The 18,462-nt window shown below is 48.4% G+C and overlaps 1 protein-coding gene across 1 annotated transcript in view; it reads left to right on the top strand.

Moving 5' to 3' along the window:
• The first annotated feature begins 1,450 nt into the window (after positions 1–1,450).
• The window catches only part of LOC145352759 (kunitz-type protease inhibitor 1-like), a 62,009-nt gene continuing 44,997 nt past the window's right edge, over positions 1,451–18,462 (top strand). Inside the window, exon 1 of the mRNA XM_080203036.1 lies at positions 1,451–1,992. Within this exon, the coding sequence (XP_080059162.1) occupies positions 1,575–1,992 (418 nt within the window). The 5' untranslated portion in view covers positions 1,451–1,574. The remainder of the gene's footprint in view (positions 1,993–18,462) is intronic.

The following is an 18,462-nucleotide window of genomic DNA, read 5'->3' as shown; positions in this document are numbered from 1 at the left end:
TGCTGTTGCTGATAGAATCACTATGAACTTTCACCCAGCAGCTGCTGCTGATGGTATTGTCACAGAGGGGAGAAGGGGCTTCTTGCCTTCCAATACAATACCAAACGGCTCCATGTGGATATTCCACATTTGGGCAGCACAGTGGTTAGTATTGCTGCCTTGCAGCGCCAGGGACCCTGGTTCGACTCCGGCCTCAGGTGACTGTTTTGCTGTGTGGAGTCTGCACGTTCTCCCCATGTCCGCATGGGTTTCCTCCAGGTGCTCCAGTTTCCTCCCACAGTCCAAAGATGTGCGGGTCAAGTGGATTTGCCGTGTGAACTTGTCCTTTAGGTGTGTAGGTTAGTGGGACAAGTGGGATAAAAAAAAAGGTAGGGTTACGGGGATAGGGTCTGGGTAAGATGCTTTTTCGGAGACTTGGTGCACACTCAGTGGGGTGGGGGTCCCACACACACACATGCACACTCAGTGGGGTGGGGGGTCCCACACACACACATGCGCACTCAGTGGGGTGGGGGGTCCCACACACACACACGCACGCACACACACACACACACACACACACACACTCAGTGGGGTGGGGGGTCCCACACACACACACACACTCAGTGGGGTGGGGGGTCCCACACACACACACACACTCAGTGGGGTGGGGGGTCCCACACACACACACACACTCAGTGGGGTGGGGGGTCCCACACACACACACACACTCAGTGGGGTGGGGGGTCCCACACACACACACACACTCAGTGGGGTGGGGGGTCCCACACACACACACACACTCAGTGGGGTGGGGGGTCCCACACACACACACACACTCAGTGGGGTGGGGGGTCCCACACACACACACACACTCAGTGGGGTGGGGGGTCCCACACACACACACACACTCAGTGGGGTGGGGGGTCCCACACACACACACACACTCAGTGGGGTGGGGGGTCCCACACACACACACACACACTCAGTGGGGTGGGGGGTCCCACACACACACACACACTCAGTGGGGTGGGGGGTCCCACACACACACATGCACACTCAGTGGGGTGGGGGGTCCCACACACACACACACACACACACACTCAGTGGGGTGGGGGGTCCCACACACACACACTCAGTGGGGTGGGGGGTCCCACACACACACACACTCAGTGGGGTGGGGGGTCCCACACACACACACACACACACTCAGTGGGGTGGGGGGTCCCACACACACACATGCACACTCAGTGGAGTGGGGGGTTCCAAACACACACACTGACTGGGTAAGGGGGTCTCTCTCTTACTGACTGGGGTAGGGGTCCCACACATACTGACTCGGGTAGGGGTTTCTCTCACACTGACCGGGGTGGGGATCTCTCTTGTGTAGTCAGTGAGCAGTGTGTAGTTGTAGCTAGCTGGGGTAATGAGGCAGTGACAGGGTGTTGGGTTACACTTCCTGTTGTGCGGGTGAGCTGGATTGTGATCTGGGTGTGGAGCTGGAGAGTGTGGAGTTCCGCATTTACCTGAAGCAGCCAGCGCCCAGCCGGAGTTCCAGTCTGTGAACATACAGAGACAGAGACAGAGAGAGAGCCATGTCTCCCCGCTTGCTGCCGCTGCTGCCTTACCTGCTGTACCTGGCCCAGGTGTGCACAGGTAACCCCTCGCAGTGCCTGCAGCAGTTCCACCTGGGGCGGAATGACTTTGTGCTGGACACGGATGACTCTGTGCTTGCCGGGGCCACCTTCCTGGGAGCCCCCAATGTCAGCAAGGCCAGAGACTGTGTGTCCATCTGCTGCCGGACCAGGGGCTGCAATGTGGTCTTGCTGGAGGATCTGCAGCAGCAGCAGAGCCAGAGTGAGCCGCTGCTCAGGAAGGTCAGTGGCTGCTTCCTCTTTAACTGCCTCTACAACCAGGTGTATGTCTGCACCTTCTTCCGGAGGACAGGCTTCAGTAACTTCATCCAGGAGACTGTGTACCAAGAATACATCCGCCCCAGGGAGCCCAGTGCAGGTCAGTGTGTCTGACTTACCCTCCTGTCCAACCAGGCTAATGTTCTGCTGAAGGCTTAACTCTGACAGTGGGCACAGAACTGCCACACTGCTCACTCACCCTCTCCCCCCCCCCACTCACCCTCTACCCCCCCCACTCACCCTCTCTCCCCCCCCACTCACCCTCTACCCCCCCCACTCACCCTCTTCCCCCCCCCCACTCACCCTCTTCCCCCCCCCCACTCACCCTCTTCCCCCCCCCACTCACCCTCTTCCCCCCCCCCACTCACCCTCTTCCCCCCCCACTCACCCTCTTCCCCCCCCACTCACCCTCTTCCCCCCCCCACTCACTCTCTCCCCCCCCCCACTCACTCTCTTCCCCCCCCCCCAACTCACCCTCTTTCCAACTCTACATTCCTGCCTACCCCCCCACTACCCTCTTGTTGGTCAGGACTATATCTATCTTTGCCTGATAAATATTCAGTAACCCTGCCTCTGGGGAAGAGGCTCTCGAGCAGCGGAGGAAAAAAAAATTCCTAACCCCCATCTTAAATGGGAGATCCCCACTCATGTTGTTAAATCGGGAGGATGTTCCCGATGGTGGGGGAGCCTTGGTGAGGCCACACGGAGAATATTGTGTGTAGTTTTGATCTCCTTTTCTGAGGAAGGATGTTCTTGAGGAAGTGCAGCGAAGATTTACCAGGCTGATTCCAGGGATGGCGGGACTGATGTATGAGGAGAGATTGAGTAGGTTAGGGTTGTTTTCGCTGGAGTTCAGATGAATAAGGGGGATCTCACAGAGACATATAAAATTCTAACAGGACTAGACAGGGTGGATGCAGGGAGGATGTGTCCTGATGGTGGGGGAGTCCAGAACCAGACGTCACAGTCTGAGGATTTGGGGTAGACCATTTAGGATGGAGGTGAGGAGACATTTCTTCACCCAAAGGGTGGTGAGACTGTGGAATTCATTACCACAGGAAGTAGTTGATGCCAAAACGTTGAATGTATTCAAGAGACGGCTGGATATAGCACTTGGGACAAAGAGGATCAGAGGCTATGGGGAGAAAGCAGGATTCGACTATTGAGTTGGATGATCAGTCATGATCGTGATGAATGGTGGAGCAGGCTTGAAGGGCTAAATGGCCCCCTCCTGCTCCTATCTTCTTTGTTTCTATATTTGCCGACCTGTGTTCATTGATACTGTGGCTAACTGGAACCGCAGACTGATGTTCACTTTCGCTTGGGGGTTTTCGTGTATGTAGTGGGTGTCCTGAAGCTGGCGGGCCTTCCTCTGAAGAGTGGACGATTGCTTCCCCAGTGAATGGCCAGTCTTCCAGGGGCTATTGATATCACCCAACACCTTCTGAAAAGTCAGAACGATAAAAGCAAAGACAAACGTGCAATTTTATTGCCCTTCTGACAAGCTCAGAACATCTGTAATTTACTGCCAATGTTTGAAAGCTTAGTCTTCATTCTAATGGAAAGGTGATGATGGCCCGATTGTGCATGGCAAGATCCCACGCACACTGATGAACAATCTGTGAGACCGTTCCTCATGTAGCAACATGGGATCTTTCACCCGAGAGGGCCTGGGTTTACTGTCACCTGTGAAAGGCCGAAGGTGTGGATAAAGTAGACGCGGAGCGGATGCTTCCTCTTGTGGGACGTCCTAGGATGGGAGGTCATAGTCTTAGGATAAGAGTTAGCCGATTTAAAACACAGCACTTCTCCCAAAGGGTTGTGAATCTGTGGAATTCACTATCCCAATGCTGGGACAGTGAGTAAATTTAAGGAGGAGTTAGAGAGATTTTTAATTGGCAATGGGTTGAAGGGTTATGGGGAGAAGGCAGGAAAATGGGGATGAGGAACGTATCAGCCATGATTGATGGGCCGAATGGCCTAATTCTGTTTTTATGAACTATTTTGTACACGTGTCCCAGCGTGGAACATGAACCTTCTGAGAGCTTGAACCAATCGTGGGTAACCTGGATTCTTCAGAGAGCTTTGGGTGGCTGACATCAGTTCATTCACTTCCATCTGCGATCAAGAAATCCAGAAAATGCGGCCACGTAATCTTTCCCTCCAGAAGGGACCTAATTCGAATGGACGACAGCCCATTTGAGTTTGGCCTGTGCTCTTTAAATTAAATGTTAGTTGTGTTTAGATCATTTTCCTGTGGTGCATGCCACCCGTTTGAAAATCACCTGCGGACCCGGTGAACGTTGTGTATTTTTATGGACCTTTTGGAAATCCCCCCACGGGTAGGCAGGAATTACGTGCATTTAGAAAATTCCATGAAATTATTAGTAAATATTGCCACTTTGTAATTTTTGAGATTGTGGACTCAAAGTGATCTAGCTAGTAGACAAACGCAATTAAAAACCCATGAACCAGAATTTAGAATTCTGGTTCAATTCGGCTGGTCTGAATCAAATCCTTCTGAGACCCAGACTTCCATTTCCTGGTTGAGTGTGTACAGATGTTAGCAGGGCAAGGATGGCACGGTGGCACTACTGCCTCACAGCGCCAGGGACCCGAGTTCCATTCCCGGCTTGGGTCACTCAGCGTGTGGAGTCTGCACTTTCTCCCCGTGTCCGTGTGGGGTTCCTCCGGGTGCTCCGGTTTCCTCCCACAGTCTGCCAAATTAGCATTGGCCGTACTAAATTCTCCCTCAGTGTACCCGAGCAGGTGCCGGAGTTGCCGACTGGAGGATTTTCACGGTAACTTCATTGCAGTGTTAATGCAAGGCGCCTTGTGACGATAATAAGTAAAATTAAAACTTAAAATGGTAAATGTGAGGGGGTTATGGGGATTGGGCATGGATGGGATTGTGGTCGGTGAGGGTTCGATGGGCCGAATGGCCTCCTGCATTGTAGGGATTCTACGAATTCCTAGAATGGTGTCTAATAATGCCATTGCTACTAGTGCTTTCCTATGCTGGTATATGAGGAATAGGTTCCGCAGCAATACTGGATGGGGTCTGATGCAAGTACAATCCATCTAACAGTAATTACAGCTTTCTCAGGATCACCCTTTTGATTTAAGGGTATAAACTCCAAACTGTAATGAATATAAACCCCAGTTGGTTGTTGCTGGTGAGATTGCAGCTGTATCCGTTAGTGTTTACCTCCTCGCCTGTGCGTGGATAATGAAAGGGTTAGGGTAGGGATAGATTATGAATAATACATTTTGAACAGCTGTAAGGCACGGGACTGATCGTAACCGCCCTGTGCCCCTAAGGTGATTAATTAAACCGTCAACCTTGGCACTTGGGTGCCAGTTACAGCAGCTGATGAGGGTAATCATTAATGATTGAGAGCACGCACTTCATCTGCTACATTTTCACTCCTGCGTTCGAAACGTCTTGTTGTTGCCTCGCACTTAGTAAGCGGCATGAAGGAAACCAGTGTTTATCCTGCACAGCAAGTCTCCCTTGGGCACCAACGCTGAGACTGGAAAACACTCCGTAGGGCAATGCCTGAGGAAGCTGTTCGCCCCCGTGGAACTCTGCCTCTGTCTGAGCGCAAAGCCCAAGGAGCAGAGAGAAAGATCAAAGGTTGACTGAGGTTAAACATTGATAACGCTTCTGCCTTGTCAATGATTAGTGAATAATTTTTAATTGGGTGTGCGAGTCCTTTGTGAGGTCTCTGCAGCACATTGAAGGAATTGACAAAAGTTCGTGAACGTAGCCCAGTCCATCACACAGACCAGTTTCCCATTCATTGACTCTGTCTACACATCCTGCTGCCTCGGCAAAGCAGCCAGCATAATCAAGCACCTCATATACCCCGGACATTCTCTCTTCCACCTTCTCCCATTGGGAAAAAGCTACAAAAGTCTGAGGTCACATACCAACCGACTCGAGAACAGCTTCTTCCCTGCTGCCGTCAGGCTTTTGAATGGACCTACCTCACATTAAGTTGTCTTTCTCCACACCCTAGCTATGACTGTGACGCTATATTCTGCACTCTCTTGTTTCTTTCTCTGTGAGCGGTATGCTTTGTCATACACAAGAAACAATACTTTTCACTGTGTACTAATACAAGTGACAATAATAAATCAATCAAGTCAAAAACTTGCTACAGTGCCATTACACAACTTCAGAACATCCCAAATACACTTCAAACCCAAGGAAGTACTTTAAAAGTGGAGTCATTCTTGTGGGAAGCACAGCTGCTGGTTTGTGCATAGGAAGATCCCATAGTGCTGATACCCGCGGAGTGCTATAACTGGATGTTAGTGTGGACAGAATTCAGGCTGAAGTGCTTCCCGAATCTGGGTCCAGGGACAGTCCTGTGAGTGCTATTAGCATTCTTGTATAATTTAGTGTCTTAGGTGCAGTCATTTTGATTTTCTACCTTTTATCCCTCGTGTGCGATTGTTGGGCGCTTGCAAATTCCTCCAGTGTGTTTTCACTGTTTGTGTGTCTGGTTCCTGATTCCCATGAAACTGCCTGCCCGCAGTCATGGTGTAATGTTCAAACGCAAGGCCTCACTCATCTGAGAGTGAGTCAGTATCTATATGAGTCACCCAGGAAGTTGTATACTGATTCACCTCACCAATGTATTTTCTTTTATTAACTTTCCCCCTTTCTCTCTCTCTTTCTCTTTCTCTCTCTCCCTGGTTTGGATTACACTATATTTGATGGGCTCTGGAAACCTGTCAGGCACTTGATCTTGGTGACCAGTATTGGCAAGCTATTTGACTGTGAAGGCATCACAGCCAAATCCTACCCTCCTCCCAGCATCCTTGTATGTGTGCTTACAGTTCAGTCAGGGTGGTTTATAACTAATTCATCAATTCTTGGCCTTTTGGCTAAGATAAAGCAGAATAAGCCAGTGCGGGTGGCACAGTGGTTAACACTGTTGCCTCACAGTGCCAGGGACGCAGGTTCAATTCCGGCCTCAGGTGTCTGTGGCTGGACTCTACCACCGCACCCACCACGGAATCAAAGCAGACGAGGGTCCAACAAAGGAAAGCCCCAATCCCCGCCCTGTGTAGAGTTTGCACATTTTGATTTGATTTATTATTGTCACGTGTATTGGGATACTGTGAAAAGTATTGTTTCTTGCGCACTATATCATCAAAGCATATCGTTCATAAAGAAGTCCAAAGGTGTGCCATTTAGGTGGATTGGCCATGCTAAATTATTCTTAAGTGTCACGGGGACTAGCTAAGGTAAATGGAGGTTGTGGAGATAGGGCCTGGGTGGGATTGTGGTTGGTACAGACTCAATGGGCCAAATGGCCCCTTTTGCACCGAGGGATTCTATGAAGCAAGAGGGTGCAGAATGTAGTGTTACATTCATAGCTAGCGTGTAGAGAAAGATCAACTTAATGCGAGGTAGACCCATTCAAAAATCTGATGGACAGCAGGAAAGAAGCTGTTCTTGAGTTGGTTGGTACGTGACCTCAGACTTTTGTATCTTTTTCCCAGTGGAAGAGAGAATATCCAGGATGCGTGGGATCCTTAATTATGCTGGCTGCTTTTCCGAGGCAACGGGAAGTGTAGACAGTATCAATGGATGGGAGGCTGGTTTGAGTGATGGACTGGGCTTCATTCACGACCCTTTGAAGTTTCTTGCGGTCTTGGGCAGAGCAGGAGCCATACCAAGCTGTGATATAACCAGACAGAATGCTTTCTATGATGCATCTGTAAAAGTTGGTGGGAATTGTGGCTGACATGCCAAATTTCCTTAGTCTTCTGAGAAAGTAGAGGTGTCGATGGGCTTTCTTAACGAAAGTGTCGGCATGGGGGGACCAGAACAGGTTGTTGCTGATCTGGACATATAAAAGTTTGAAGCTCTCGACCATTTCTACTTCATCCCCATGTCTGCATGGAGTTTTCTCCGGGTGCTCCAGTTTCCTCCCACAGTTCAAAGATGTGTAGGTTAAGTTGATTGGCCATGGAAAATTGACTCCTTAGTGTCAGGGGGATTAGCAGAGTAAATATATGATGTTACAGGGATGGGGCCTGGTGGGATTGTATTCGGTGCAGACTCGATGGGTCAAATGACCTCATGCAGGGGTCTTATGATTCTAAGACAGGGTGCAGTGCCTTATCTTGCCAGTTTGAATCTTGTTTGCCTCTCTTGTGGGGGGGCCATGAATTAGATTTAGTTGGAATTTGAATTTGGTTTGTGAAGCGAGCAAGAAATGACCTGGGTTTGTCTGGTCCAATCTGAGCTTTGGCTTTGTCACTTCATAAGTTGGAGCAAAAAGTTTTTCAAAAAAAATTGGTTTATAATTCACCTTGGGTACTTGGGCTAGGGAGAGGCAAATGTCACCTGGTGTTCCTGGATTTTATCTAACCATAATATTACTCAAGAAGGGGGCCCAACAACACCTACTCAGGGCAATGAGAGGAGGGTAACAATTTCTGGTCTTACCCGCAATCCCCAAATGCTGAGAATGAATCAAAAAAATAAAAGCTTCGTAAAAAGGAAGGCACACATTCAAATAGAAAGATACCGTAGGGTGACTCAGTGGTTAGCATTGCTGCCGCACAGCGCCTGGGACCCGGGTTCAATTCCAGCCTTTGGTCACCGTCTGTGCGGAGCTTGCACATTCTCCCCGTGCCTGCGTGGGTTTCCTCCAGGCGCTCCGGTTTCCTCCCACAGTTCAAAAATTTGCAGGTTTGGCAAATTGGCTACACTAAATTGCCCCTTCGTGTCACATCATGTGCAGGTTATAGGGACTGGCCATGCTAAATTGCCCCTTAGTGTCCAAAGATGTTTAAGGTAGGTAGATTGACCATGGTAAATGTGTGGGGTTATGGGGATAGGGTGGGGGAGAAGGCCTGGCTAAGATACTCTGTCAAAGAGTCGATGCACGTTTGATGGGCTGAATGGCCTCTTCTGCACTGTAGGGATTCTGTGATGACTTGTGGATCAAAAAATCTGTCTTTATTCATTCAAAGGAGGTGGGCATCGCTGTGTTAGCATTTATTGCCCATCCCTAATTGCTCTGGAGTAGGTGGTGTGAGCTGCCTTCTTGGCTTTGACAGTAGTCCTTCCATTGGTCTCCGAAACCTTCCCAGAAGAAATTCTCCCTCACCTCTGTCTGAAAATGGGAATCCCCTTACTTGTAACTTGGTTCTAGACTCTCCCAGGAGAGAAAATATCTCCTCAATATCCTCACTGTTAAGCCTCTCAGAATCTTACATCTTTCAATAAGATATTGATTAGTGGGCGCGGTGGTACAGCAGTTAGCACTGCTACCTCACAGCGCCAGGGATCTGGGTTCGATTCCCAGCTTCGGGTCAATGTCTGTGGAGCTTGCACGCTCTCCTTGTCTGCGTGGGTTTCCTCAGGTGCTCTGGTTTCCTCCCGTACTCTAAAGATGTGTAGGTTGGGTGGATTGGCCGCACTAACTTGCCCCTCTGCGTCAGGGGGACTAGCTGGGGTAAATGCACAGGGTTATGGGGATAGGGCCGGGGTGAGGTTATTGTCAGTGTAGACTCGATGGGCTGAATGGCCACCTTCTGCAGTCTAGGGATTCCGTGATTCTGATCGCCTGTAAGGGAATGCTGTCAGGGTGCTTGAGGGAGTAGGGAGTACTATTGAAAGAGTTGCATTTTTGTAGCACCTTCCGTGGCCTCAGGTCATTTCAAAGCGTTTCACAGCCAATAAAGTATAAACTTAAGAAACTCAGCAATCAGTTTATGCAGAGCAAAACCCCACAGAAAAAAAATCCAATGAGATTTAAGATCAGGTAATGTCAAGATGTTGTCTCTGACTTTAAGCATTGATGTGGAGATGCCAGCGTTGGACTGGGGTAAACACAGTAAGAAGTCTCACACTAATTGTGATCAGAACTCTCCACTCACCTGATGAACGGTCAGAGGCCCAAAAGCTAGTGGCTTTTGCTACCAAATAAATCTGCTGGACTTTAACCTAGTTGACTGACTTTAAGTATTGACCAGGGCACTAAGAACATCTCCCCTGCTCGTCTTCCAAGTAGGGCCAACTGGTTTAACTTCTCGTGTAGGAAGGCACCCCTGACAATGCAGCACTGGAGAGTTGGCCTCGATTATGTGCTGAAGAATCTGGAGTGGGACTTGAACCCACTGACTCAGAAACAAGAGTGCCAACATTAAACAATGGCTAATAATTAACAGGGCAAGCGGGGAGGGGGCTTCTGGGGAGAACAAGCACAGGCCTGTGGGGCCGAATGGCCTGTTCTTGCGCTGCAGGTTCAGCTGAAGAACCTTTTACTGCGATTCCTCAGCCAGAAGGTGCTGGCTTTCATTAGACTGGGTCTGTTCCTCGCTGACAACCCACCGTGAGTTCCTTCCCAGTGATGGCGAACGAGCCCTTCGGTTCTGCCCAGTTCGCCAGCAGATTTTTTGGCAGCCACCCAACTTTGGTCATTGTTGATTTGACTGTAGCAGAGGAAAGCCCCAAACTTCTGCGTCGACAGCATATCGCTGTGGGGTTGGTCGGTGTCTGGTTTTGAGCAGTGGATGAGGGGGTGTGGAGAGAGATGGATTTTGAAAGAATTCAATGTTATGAAAACCGCAAATGCTGACAAAACCCAGCTGGCCAGGCAGAGCCTGAGGGAGAGATCGAAACAGACAATGACTCAGGTCAAAGATTTTCCATTAGAACCGGAAATAATTTCAGTTCCAATTCAAATGTCCCCCGAGCTGTTAACCGGGGACGGGGACCGTTTCACTCATCCCCAGTGCCCCATCCAGAAAGACCATTCCTTCAGAATTATTCCAAGATTTTTTTGGTCAGAAAATCTTATACCCCCGCTTCCCTCCCCCCATATCAGTGGTTAGCTCCACTGCCTCGCAGCGCCTGGGATCTGGGTTCAGTTCTGGTCACTGGTCACTGTCTGTGTGAAGTCTGCACATTCTCCCCCATTCTGCGTGGGTTTCCTCCGGGTGCTCCAGTTTCCTCTCGTGGTCCGAAAGATATGCTGGTTAGGTGCGTTGGCCGTGCTAAAATCTCCCTCAGTGTACCCGAACAGGTGTCAGAGTGTGGTGACTGGAGGATTTTCACAGTAACTTCATTGCGGTGTTAATGTAAGCCTACTCATGACGCTAATAAATAAATTGAGTTGCAGTACAGAGATTGCATCAGTTTGGTAAGGTAGTCACATGCTCTTCCCTAGGGTAGAAAAGTCAAGGACTAAGGGACATAGGTTTAAAATGCATGGGGAAAGGTTTAGAGGAGATGAGCAAGGCAAGATTTTTACACAGCGGGTGGTGATTGCCTGGAACACGCTGCCCGGGGAGGTGATGGGAGCGGGTACGCTAGCTGCATTTAAGGGGCATCTAGACAAGACCGCATTGACCTTGCTAAATTCTCCCTCAGTGTACCCAAACAGGCGCAGAGTGTGGAGACTAGGGGATTTTCTTAGTAATCATTGATTTGATTTGACTTCTTATTGTCACGTGTATTAGTATACAGTGAAAGGTATTGTTTCTTGTGCGCTATACAGACAAAGCATACTGTTCGTTGAGAAGGGAAGGAGAACATGCAGAATGTAGAGATTTAGAATTGAGTTTCAAAGACATAGACTGAGAGTAAAAGATTTTCACAGTAACTTCACTGCAGTGTTCATGTAAGCATACTTGTGAACAAATAAATAAACACACTAAGCTTGACTTTTCCCAATTTGTCCTGGTGCCCCACATCCTATGAACAACAAACAGTGGCGTTCATATAGCATATTTAAGGTGGTAAAATGTTCTGAGGGGCTTTATGGGAGTATGAGCAGTCAAGTTTGAAACTGGGCCAAGTAGGAGACATCAGCTTTAAGGAGATGAGCGATTGGAGAGGCTTAAGGAGGGGCTTGCAGAGACTTGGCCATTGGAGCGTGGCTGTCAGTGGTAGCGCAGAGAAGAATGCGCCAGAGACTAAGATTATTGTATCACTGTATTCTCTATCGCTTTTAGTAGGTAGTCACTGTGATTGGGTTGCTGTATCTGATGGGTGGTGTGACTGAGGATTTGAAATGAGAACTTGTTATTACATGAGTTGGTAGAATAACTAGTTTTGGCAGAATTATATTCTGGTATTGGATAATAATTTCTGTAAAGCTTCAGGGTATATTGGGGAGGGTGGGGGATCCCCCATCTTGAGTACCTGACTACTAAACTCTGGGGCTTGAGGGCAATATGATGTAAAAACATTCTATATGGTTCAAGTTAAGAAGAAAGTTTATTGATCTGGAACATGATTACATGGAATCAAAGAAGACAATCGACCATGTTGTGTACATGGGGGTGGGGGAGGTTAATTTAGATAACTTTAATTTTTCATCTCACCATCCATCTGTAAATAAAATGGCGTTTTGATCAGTTACCCTTTAGAAGTGGTGGGGTACTTTTCCCGATGCCTTGGTTTTTGTGCAACCCAAGTTTCTATTGACCTCCAAACTCAAGAAATGATGAACTCGGAGTTAGTTTATTTATTTTATTCATTCTTGGGACATGGGCTTCGCTGGCTGGCCAGTATTTATTGTCCTTGGAGGACAATTAAGAGTCAACCACATTGCTCTGGAGTCACATGTAGGCCAGACCGGGTAAGGATGGCAGATTTCCTTCCCTAAAAGACATTAGTGAACCAGATGGGTTTTTCCGACAATCGACAATGGTTTCGCAGTCATCAGCAGGTTCTTAATTCCAGATTTTTTTTATTGAATTTAAATTCCACCATTTGCCATGGCGGGATTCGAACCTGGGTCCCCATACCATTAGCTGCGTTGCTGGAGTAATATTCTAGCGATAATACCACTAGGTTATCATTCCCCCTATTTGCACATGAGAAGGTGATTTGCAATATCACAGCCACACTCAGTAAAGAGAGGGTTGGAGAAAAGTGAAATGCAGCACAGGTTATGAGTACAATCCTTCTGACAATTTTGGAAGTGCTACACCCTGAGTTTTATAACCATCTTAACCAAAAGGGACATATTTCAAACACACTCATTATGAAATTGGAGCAGATATTTTCCCCAAACTAAACTAGAGTCTTAGGCCCAACCAAATGGAGTTTTAAAAAACAGAGGCACAATCAGGGTGGCACAGTGGTTGCACAGCTGCCTCACAGCATCAGGGTCCCTGGTTCGATTCTCAGCTTGGGTGACTGTGGAGTTTGCATGTTCTCTCCGTATCTGCGTGGGTTTCCTCCCACGTCCAAAGACGTGCAGGTTAAGTTGATTGGCCATGCTAAATTGCCCCTTAGTGCCAGGGGGACGAGGAGGGTAAACATATGGGGTTACAGGGATAGGGCTTTGTTTTTGGTGCAGGCTTGATAGGCTGAATGGCCTCCTTCTGCACTGTAGGGATACTATGAGCCTATCAAGTCTAGAACTAGGGGACATAAGTTTAAGGTGAGAAGTGAGAGATACAAAGTCCAGGGGGGCAATTTTTTCACTCAGAGGGTGGTGAGTGTGGAACCAGAGGCAGTAGGAAAGGTGGGTACAATTTTGTCTTTTAAAAAGCATTTAAAGCATGGGCTATGGGCCAAACAGGGGCAACTGGGGCTTGCTTAATGGTTAAAAACCAGATGGCATGGACAAGTTGGGCCGAAGGGCCTGTTTCCATGCTGTAAACCTCTATGACTCTGTGATAAGTTCGGAGTGCACAGCTGGTGCATGATGGTACAAAAAAACACGGTACCTGCACCAATATATTGCAAAATACAACACCTGCAAAGTTTTTCAAAGATCTGCCCAGCAAGAGGGAAAAAAAGGGAAGTCAACTATACCCTAACTGCACCTTAAGTAAAACTGCCACTGTCTTAAAACAGCAACACATTTAAAGTGGTAAATACAGAAAGAAAAATCAGCTATGGACCATGAATTAGAATTTGATTTGATTTATTATTTTCACATGCTAACTATACAGTGAAAGGTATTGTTTCTTGCACATTGTACAGATAAAGCATACTGTTCATAGAGAAGGAAAAGAGTGCAGAATGTAGTGTTACAGTCATAGCTAGGGTGCAGAAAGATCACCTTCACATAATGTAGGTCCATTCAAAAGTCTGACAACAGCAGGGAAGAAGCTGTTCTTGAATTGGTTGGGACGTGATCTCAACTCCTCCCTCTGACTGGATCCTGAACTTTCTAACCCACAGACCACAATCCGTAAGGAAAAGCATTCTGTATCTTTTTCCCAATGGAAGAAGGTGGAAGAGAGAATGTTCAAGGTGCTTGGGGTCCTTAATTGTGCTGGCTGCTTTTCCGAGGCAGCGGGAAGTGTCAATAGATTCAATGGATGGGAGGCTGGTTTGTGTGATAGACTGGGCTTCATTCATGACCCTTTGTAGTTTCTTGTGGTCTTGGGCAGAGCAGGAGCCATACCAAGCTGTGGTACAACCAGAAAGAATGCTTTCTATGGTGCATCTGTAAAAGTTGGTGAGAGTTGCAGCTGACATGCCAGATTTCCTTAGTCTCCTGCGAAAGGCAAGGCATTGGGGGCTTTCTTAACGATAGTGTTGGCATGAAGGAACCAGGACAGATTGTTGATGATGTGGACAGCTAAAAACTTGAAGCTCTCAGTCATTTCCACTTCATCCTCAATGATGTAGACAGGGGCATGTTTTCCATTATGCTTCCTGAGGTCGATGACTATCTCCTTTGTTTCATTGACTTTAAGGGAGGGATTATTTTTATTGCACCAGTTCAACAGATTCTCTATCCCATTCCTGCACTCTGTCTCATCATTGTTTGAGATCTGACACGCTACGGTGATGTCATCAGCAAACTTAAATATCGAGTTGGAGGGGAATTTGGCCACACAGTCTCAGTTGTACAAGGAGAATAGCAGGGGGCTGAGAACACAGCCTTGTGGAGCGTTGGTGTTGAGGATGATGGTGGAAGAGGTGCTATCCTTACTGATTGTGGTCTGTGGGTTAGGAAGATCAGAAACCAGTCAGAGGGAGGAGCTGAGGTCCAGGCCACAGAATTTTGAGATGAGTTTTGTGGGAATTACAGTGTTAAAGGCTGAGCTGTAGTCAATGAACAGAGGAGTCTGACATAGGTGTCCTTGTTATTTAGAGTTCCAGAGTTGAGTTTAGGGCCAGGGAGGGGGCATCTGCTGTGGACCTGTTGCGGCAATAGGCAAACTGTAGTGGATCCAGGCAATCTGGGAGACTGGAATTGATTTGTGCCATGATTAACCTTTTGAAGCACTTCATAATGATGGGTGCCATTAAGACACACTGCTTGGCTTTCCTTTGGTATGGGAATGATGGTCATCTTCTTGAAGCAGATAGGGACCTCAGATTGTTGTAAAGAGAGGCTACAGATGTCTGCGAGTAACCGTGCCAGCTGATCCGCCCAGTATCTGAGTGCACGTCCTGGTACCCGATCTGCGCTAGACGCTTTCCATGGGTTGACCTTCAAGAAAGCTGCTCTGACATCTACTATGGTGACCCCAGGTACGGGTTCACCCAGGGCTTCCAGGGTGGAGGGCATGGTCTCGCTGAGCTCTTGCTCAAGACGGGCGTAGAATGCATTGAGCTCATCAGGGAGGGATGCGCTGGAGCTGGCGATTTTACATGCCTTCATCTTGTAGCCTGTTATGTCTTGCAGACCTTGCCATAGTTGGTGGGGGTCGGCGTGGCTAGCCTGGGATTCTAGCTTGGTCCGGTGCGCTGTCTTGGCATCTTTGATGGATCTCAGTAGATCGCGTCGAGATTTCTTGTATATTGCTGTCAGAGTTTGAAATATGCTGGCACGAGGACAGAGTTCCAGCGAGAGCCAGGGGCTTTAGAACAAAAACAAAGTGAGGACAGAGTGAGAGTTAATTCACTCTAGGGGGAACCTGGTGGTGCAGTGGTTAGCACTGCTGCCTCTCAGCGCCAGGTTCAATTCCCAGTTTGGTTCACTGTCTCTGCAGAGTCTGCACATTCTCCCCATGTCTGTGTGGGTTTCCTCCGGGTAGTCTGGTTTCCTCTGACAGTCTGAAAGATGTGTTAGAACATAAGAACATAAGAAATAGGAGCAGGAGTAGGCCATCTAGCCCTTCGAGCCTGCCCCGCCATTCAATAAGATCATGGCTGATCTGTCGCTGCTCATTTCCACTTTCCCGCCCTCTCCCCATAGCCCTTAATCCCCTCTCTTATCAAAAACCCATCAACCCGCGTCTTAAAAATATTTAGCGAGGCAGCCTCCACCACTTCAACGGGCAGAGAATTCCAGAGATTCACCACCCTTTCAGTGAGGAAGTTCCTCCTCAACTCCGTTCTAAACCGCCCCCCTTCTATCTTGAGGCTGTGCCCCCTAGTCCTACTGTCTTTTTTGAGCGGGAAGAGTCTTTCCACCTCTATCCTATCCATCCCATTCAACATCTTATACGTCTCAATGAGATCTCCCCTCATTCTTCTAAACTCCGGGAACCCACTTTCTCCTCCTCCATCTGCACCAGAAACTCCACCATACAATGATCACTCTCCCCAAGAGGATCCTTCACCACAAGGTCCCTAATTCTACCCGCCTCATTACATAGCACCAGATCCAAGATAGCTCGCTCCCTCGTCGGCTCCAACACACACTGTTCGAGGAAACTCTCCCGGCAGCATTCCAAGAACTCTTCCTCGAGCCCCCTGCGTCCAACATGGGTCGACCAATCAATATGCAGATTGAAATCCCCCATAACTACGGCCGTCCCATTCCTGCACGCCGCACTTATTTGCTCGTTAACAGCCCGCCCCACCTCCAGATCATTATTCGGGGGCCTATAGACGACACCCACCAGCGCCTTCCTCCCTTTGCTGTTCCTAATCTCCACCCACAACGATCCCACCCTCTGCTCCTTGGCTCCAATATCATCCCTTGCTACCACCGTGTTGGTCAGGTGCATTGGCCCGAACAGGTGTCGGAGTGTGGCGACTTGGGGATTTTCACAGTAACTTCATTGCAGTGTTAATATAAGCCTACTTGTGACCCTAATACATAACCTTAAACATTTTATTGCACTTGTCTAAATTATAATTCTGGCGCAGTAACTGAATAATTTAAAGCGTGCCAGGGCTGCTTATACCATCGAGTGTGCATCCTGCACCATGTTGCCTGGGACGGTGTATTTGAACCATGAGGAGAGTCTGAACATGCTTGGATTGTTTCCTTTAGCTGTTTCCCCTTTGTTGAGGGGTCAGTCACGAGGGAGCACAGTTTTAGGGTAAGGGACAAGAGGTTAAGAAGAGATTTTTTTTCGCTCGGAGGGTGGTGGGAATCTCTGGAATGCAACTGCCCGGGAAGGTAGTGGAGGCCGTAAACCCTACAACCTTTAAAAAATATTTGATGACCATTTGAAATGTCATGGTCGGAATTCTCCCGCCCTGTAATGGGAATTGTAGTGGGCGAGGAGGTGGGCAATTGAAAGGTCCATTGCCCTCGGGTGGGGTTCTCTGGTTTTGAGGTGAGCGTGGCCAGAGAATTCCACCCCATAACATTAAAGGAAATGGGACAAATGCTGGAAATTAGTGTGATTTTAGTGGTGATTGTTGTCGGTGCAGACTCAAGGGGTCCAAATGCGCCGTACAATTCTATGACTGAATGTGGGGACACCGGAGTGCTACCCAGACCCTGGAGGTGTCACCAAATTGAAAAAACTGACCGCTGTGTCCTGTAACTCTAAGAGTAGGTGATGAGCGTTGTATGGATTCGCTTCCGAAGATGGTCACCCTGCAACTTGAGAGCTGGCAGAGAGGGAGTGGGCAAGAGAGACAAAGCAGGCAGTACAAATCCCCTAAGGACATTGAACTTCCTCAGTTCTGAGGACCATCTAGGGGTAGGATTCCTCTGGAGAAGCAGTGAGGGTCATGACCAGAGCAGCGGGGCTGGCTCAAATGCTTAGGGAGGGTGGAGAATGGACAGGCAGGCAATAGCACGAAGGGACTCTACAGTTTGGATAACAGATTGATGCTTCTGTGGTCGCAGACATGCTTCCAGTATGTTACGTTGCCTCTTTAGTACAAGGGACATGTAGCTGAACATGCTGGAAGGTGAGGGCGGACATGAGGTTGTGATTCATGTTGGTCCCAATGATTATAGGTAGAAAAAGTGATAAGTTCCTGCAAGGCAAGTTTAAGGAATGAGGAAAGAGAGTTCAGAGGAAGTTTACAAAAACATTGCCAGGACTAGAAATGTGTAACTATGAGGACAGTTTGGATAGATTGAGGTTGTTTTACTTGGAACAAAGAAGGCTGGGAGGTGACTTGATAGAGGTGTACAAAATTACTGGGGAAGAAATAGGATAAAATTGTTTCCCTTAGTGAAGAGTTCTGGAACCAGGGGACATAGAAGATAAATGGTAGTGTTGAGGGGAAGAACTTTTTTATGTAGAGGGTGTCTGGAATTCGCTGCCTGAGTTGGTGGTGGAGGCAGGGACCCTAAAAAGTACATGGACCTGCACCTTAAGTCCTGTAAGCTACAGGGCAATGGGCCAGGTGCAGGAAGGTGGGATGAGAAGGGACACCAGGGTGTGCTTGGGCTGGAATGGACAAGATGGGCCAAATGGCCGCCTT

Source organism: Carcharhinus amblyrhynchos, chromosome 14 (assembly GCF_965287045.1).
Source record: "Carcharhinus amblyrhynchos chromosome 14, sCarAmb.v2.hapA, whole genome shotgun sequence".
NCBI classification, from domain to species: domain Eukaryota; kingdom Metazoa; phylum Chordata; class Chondrichthyes; order Carcharhiniformes; family Carcharhinidae; genus Carcharhinus; species Carcharhinus amblyrhynchos.
Note: the sequence above shows the minus strand (reverse complement) of the source record. Positions and strands in the feature narration are given on the sequence as shown.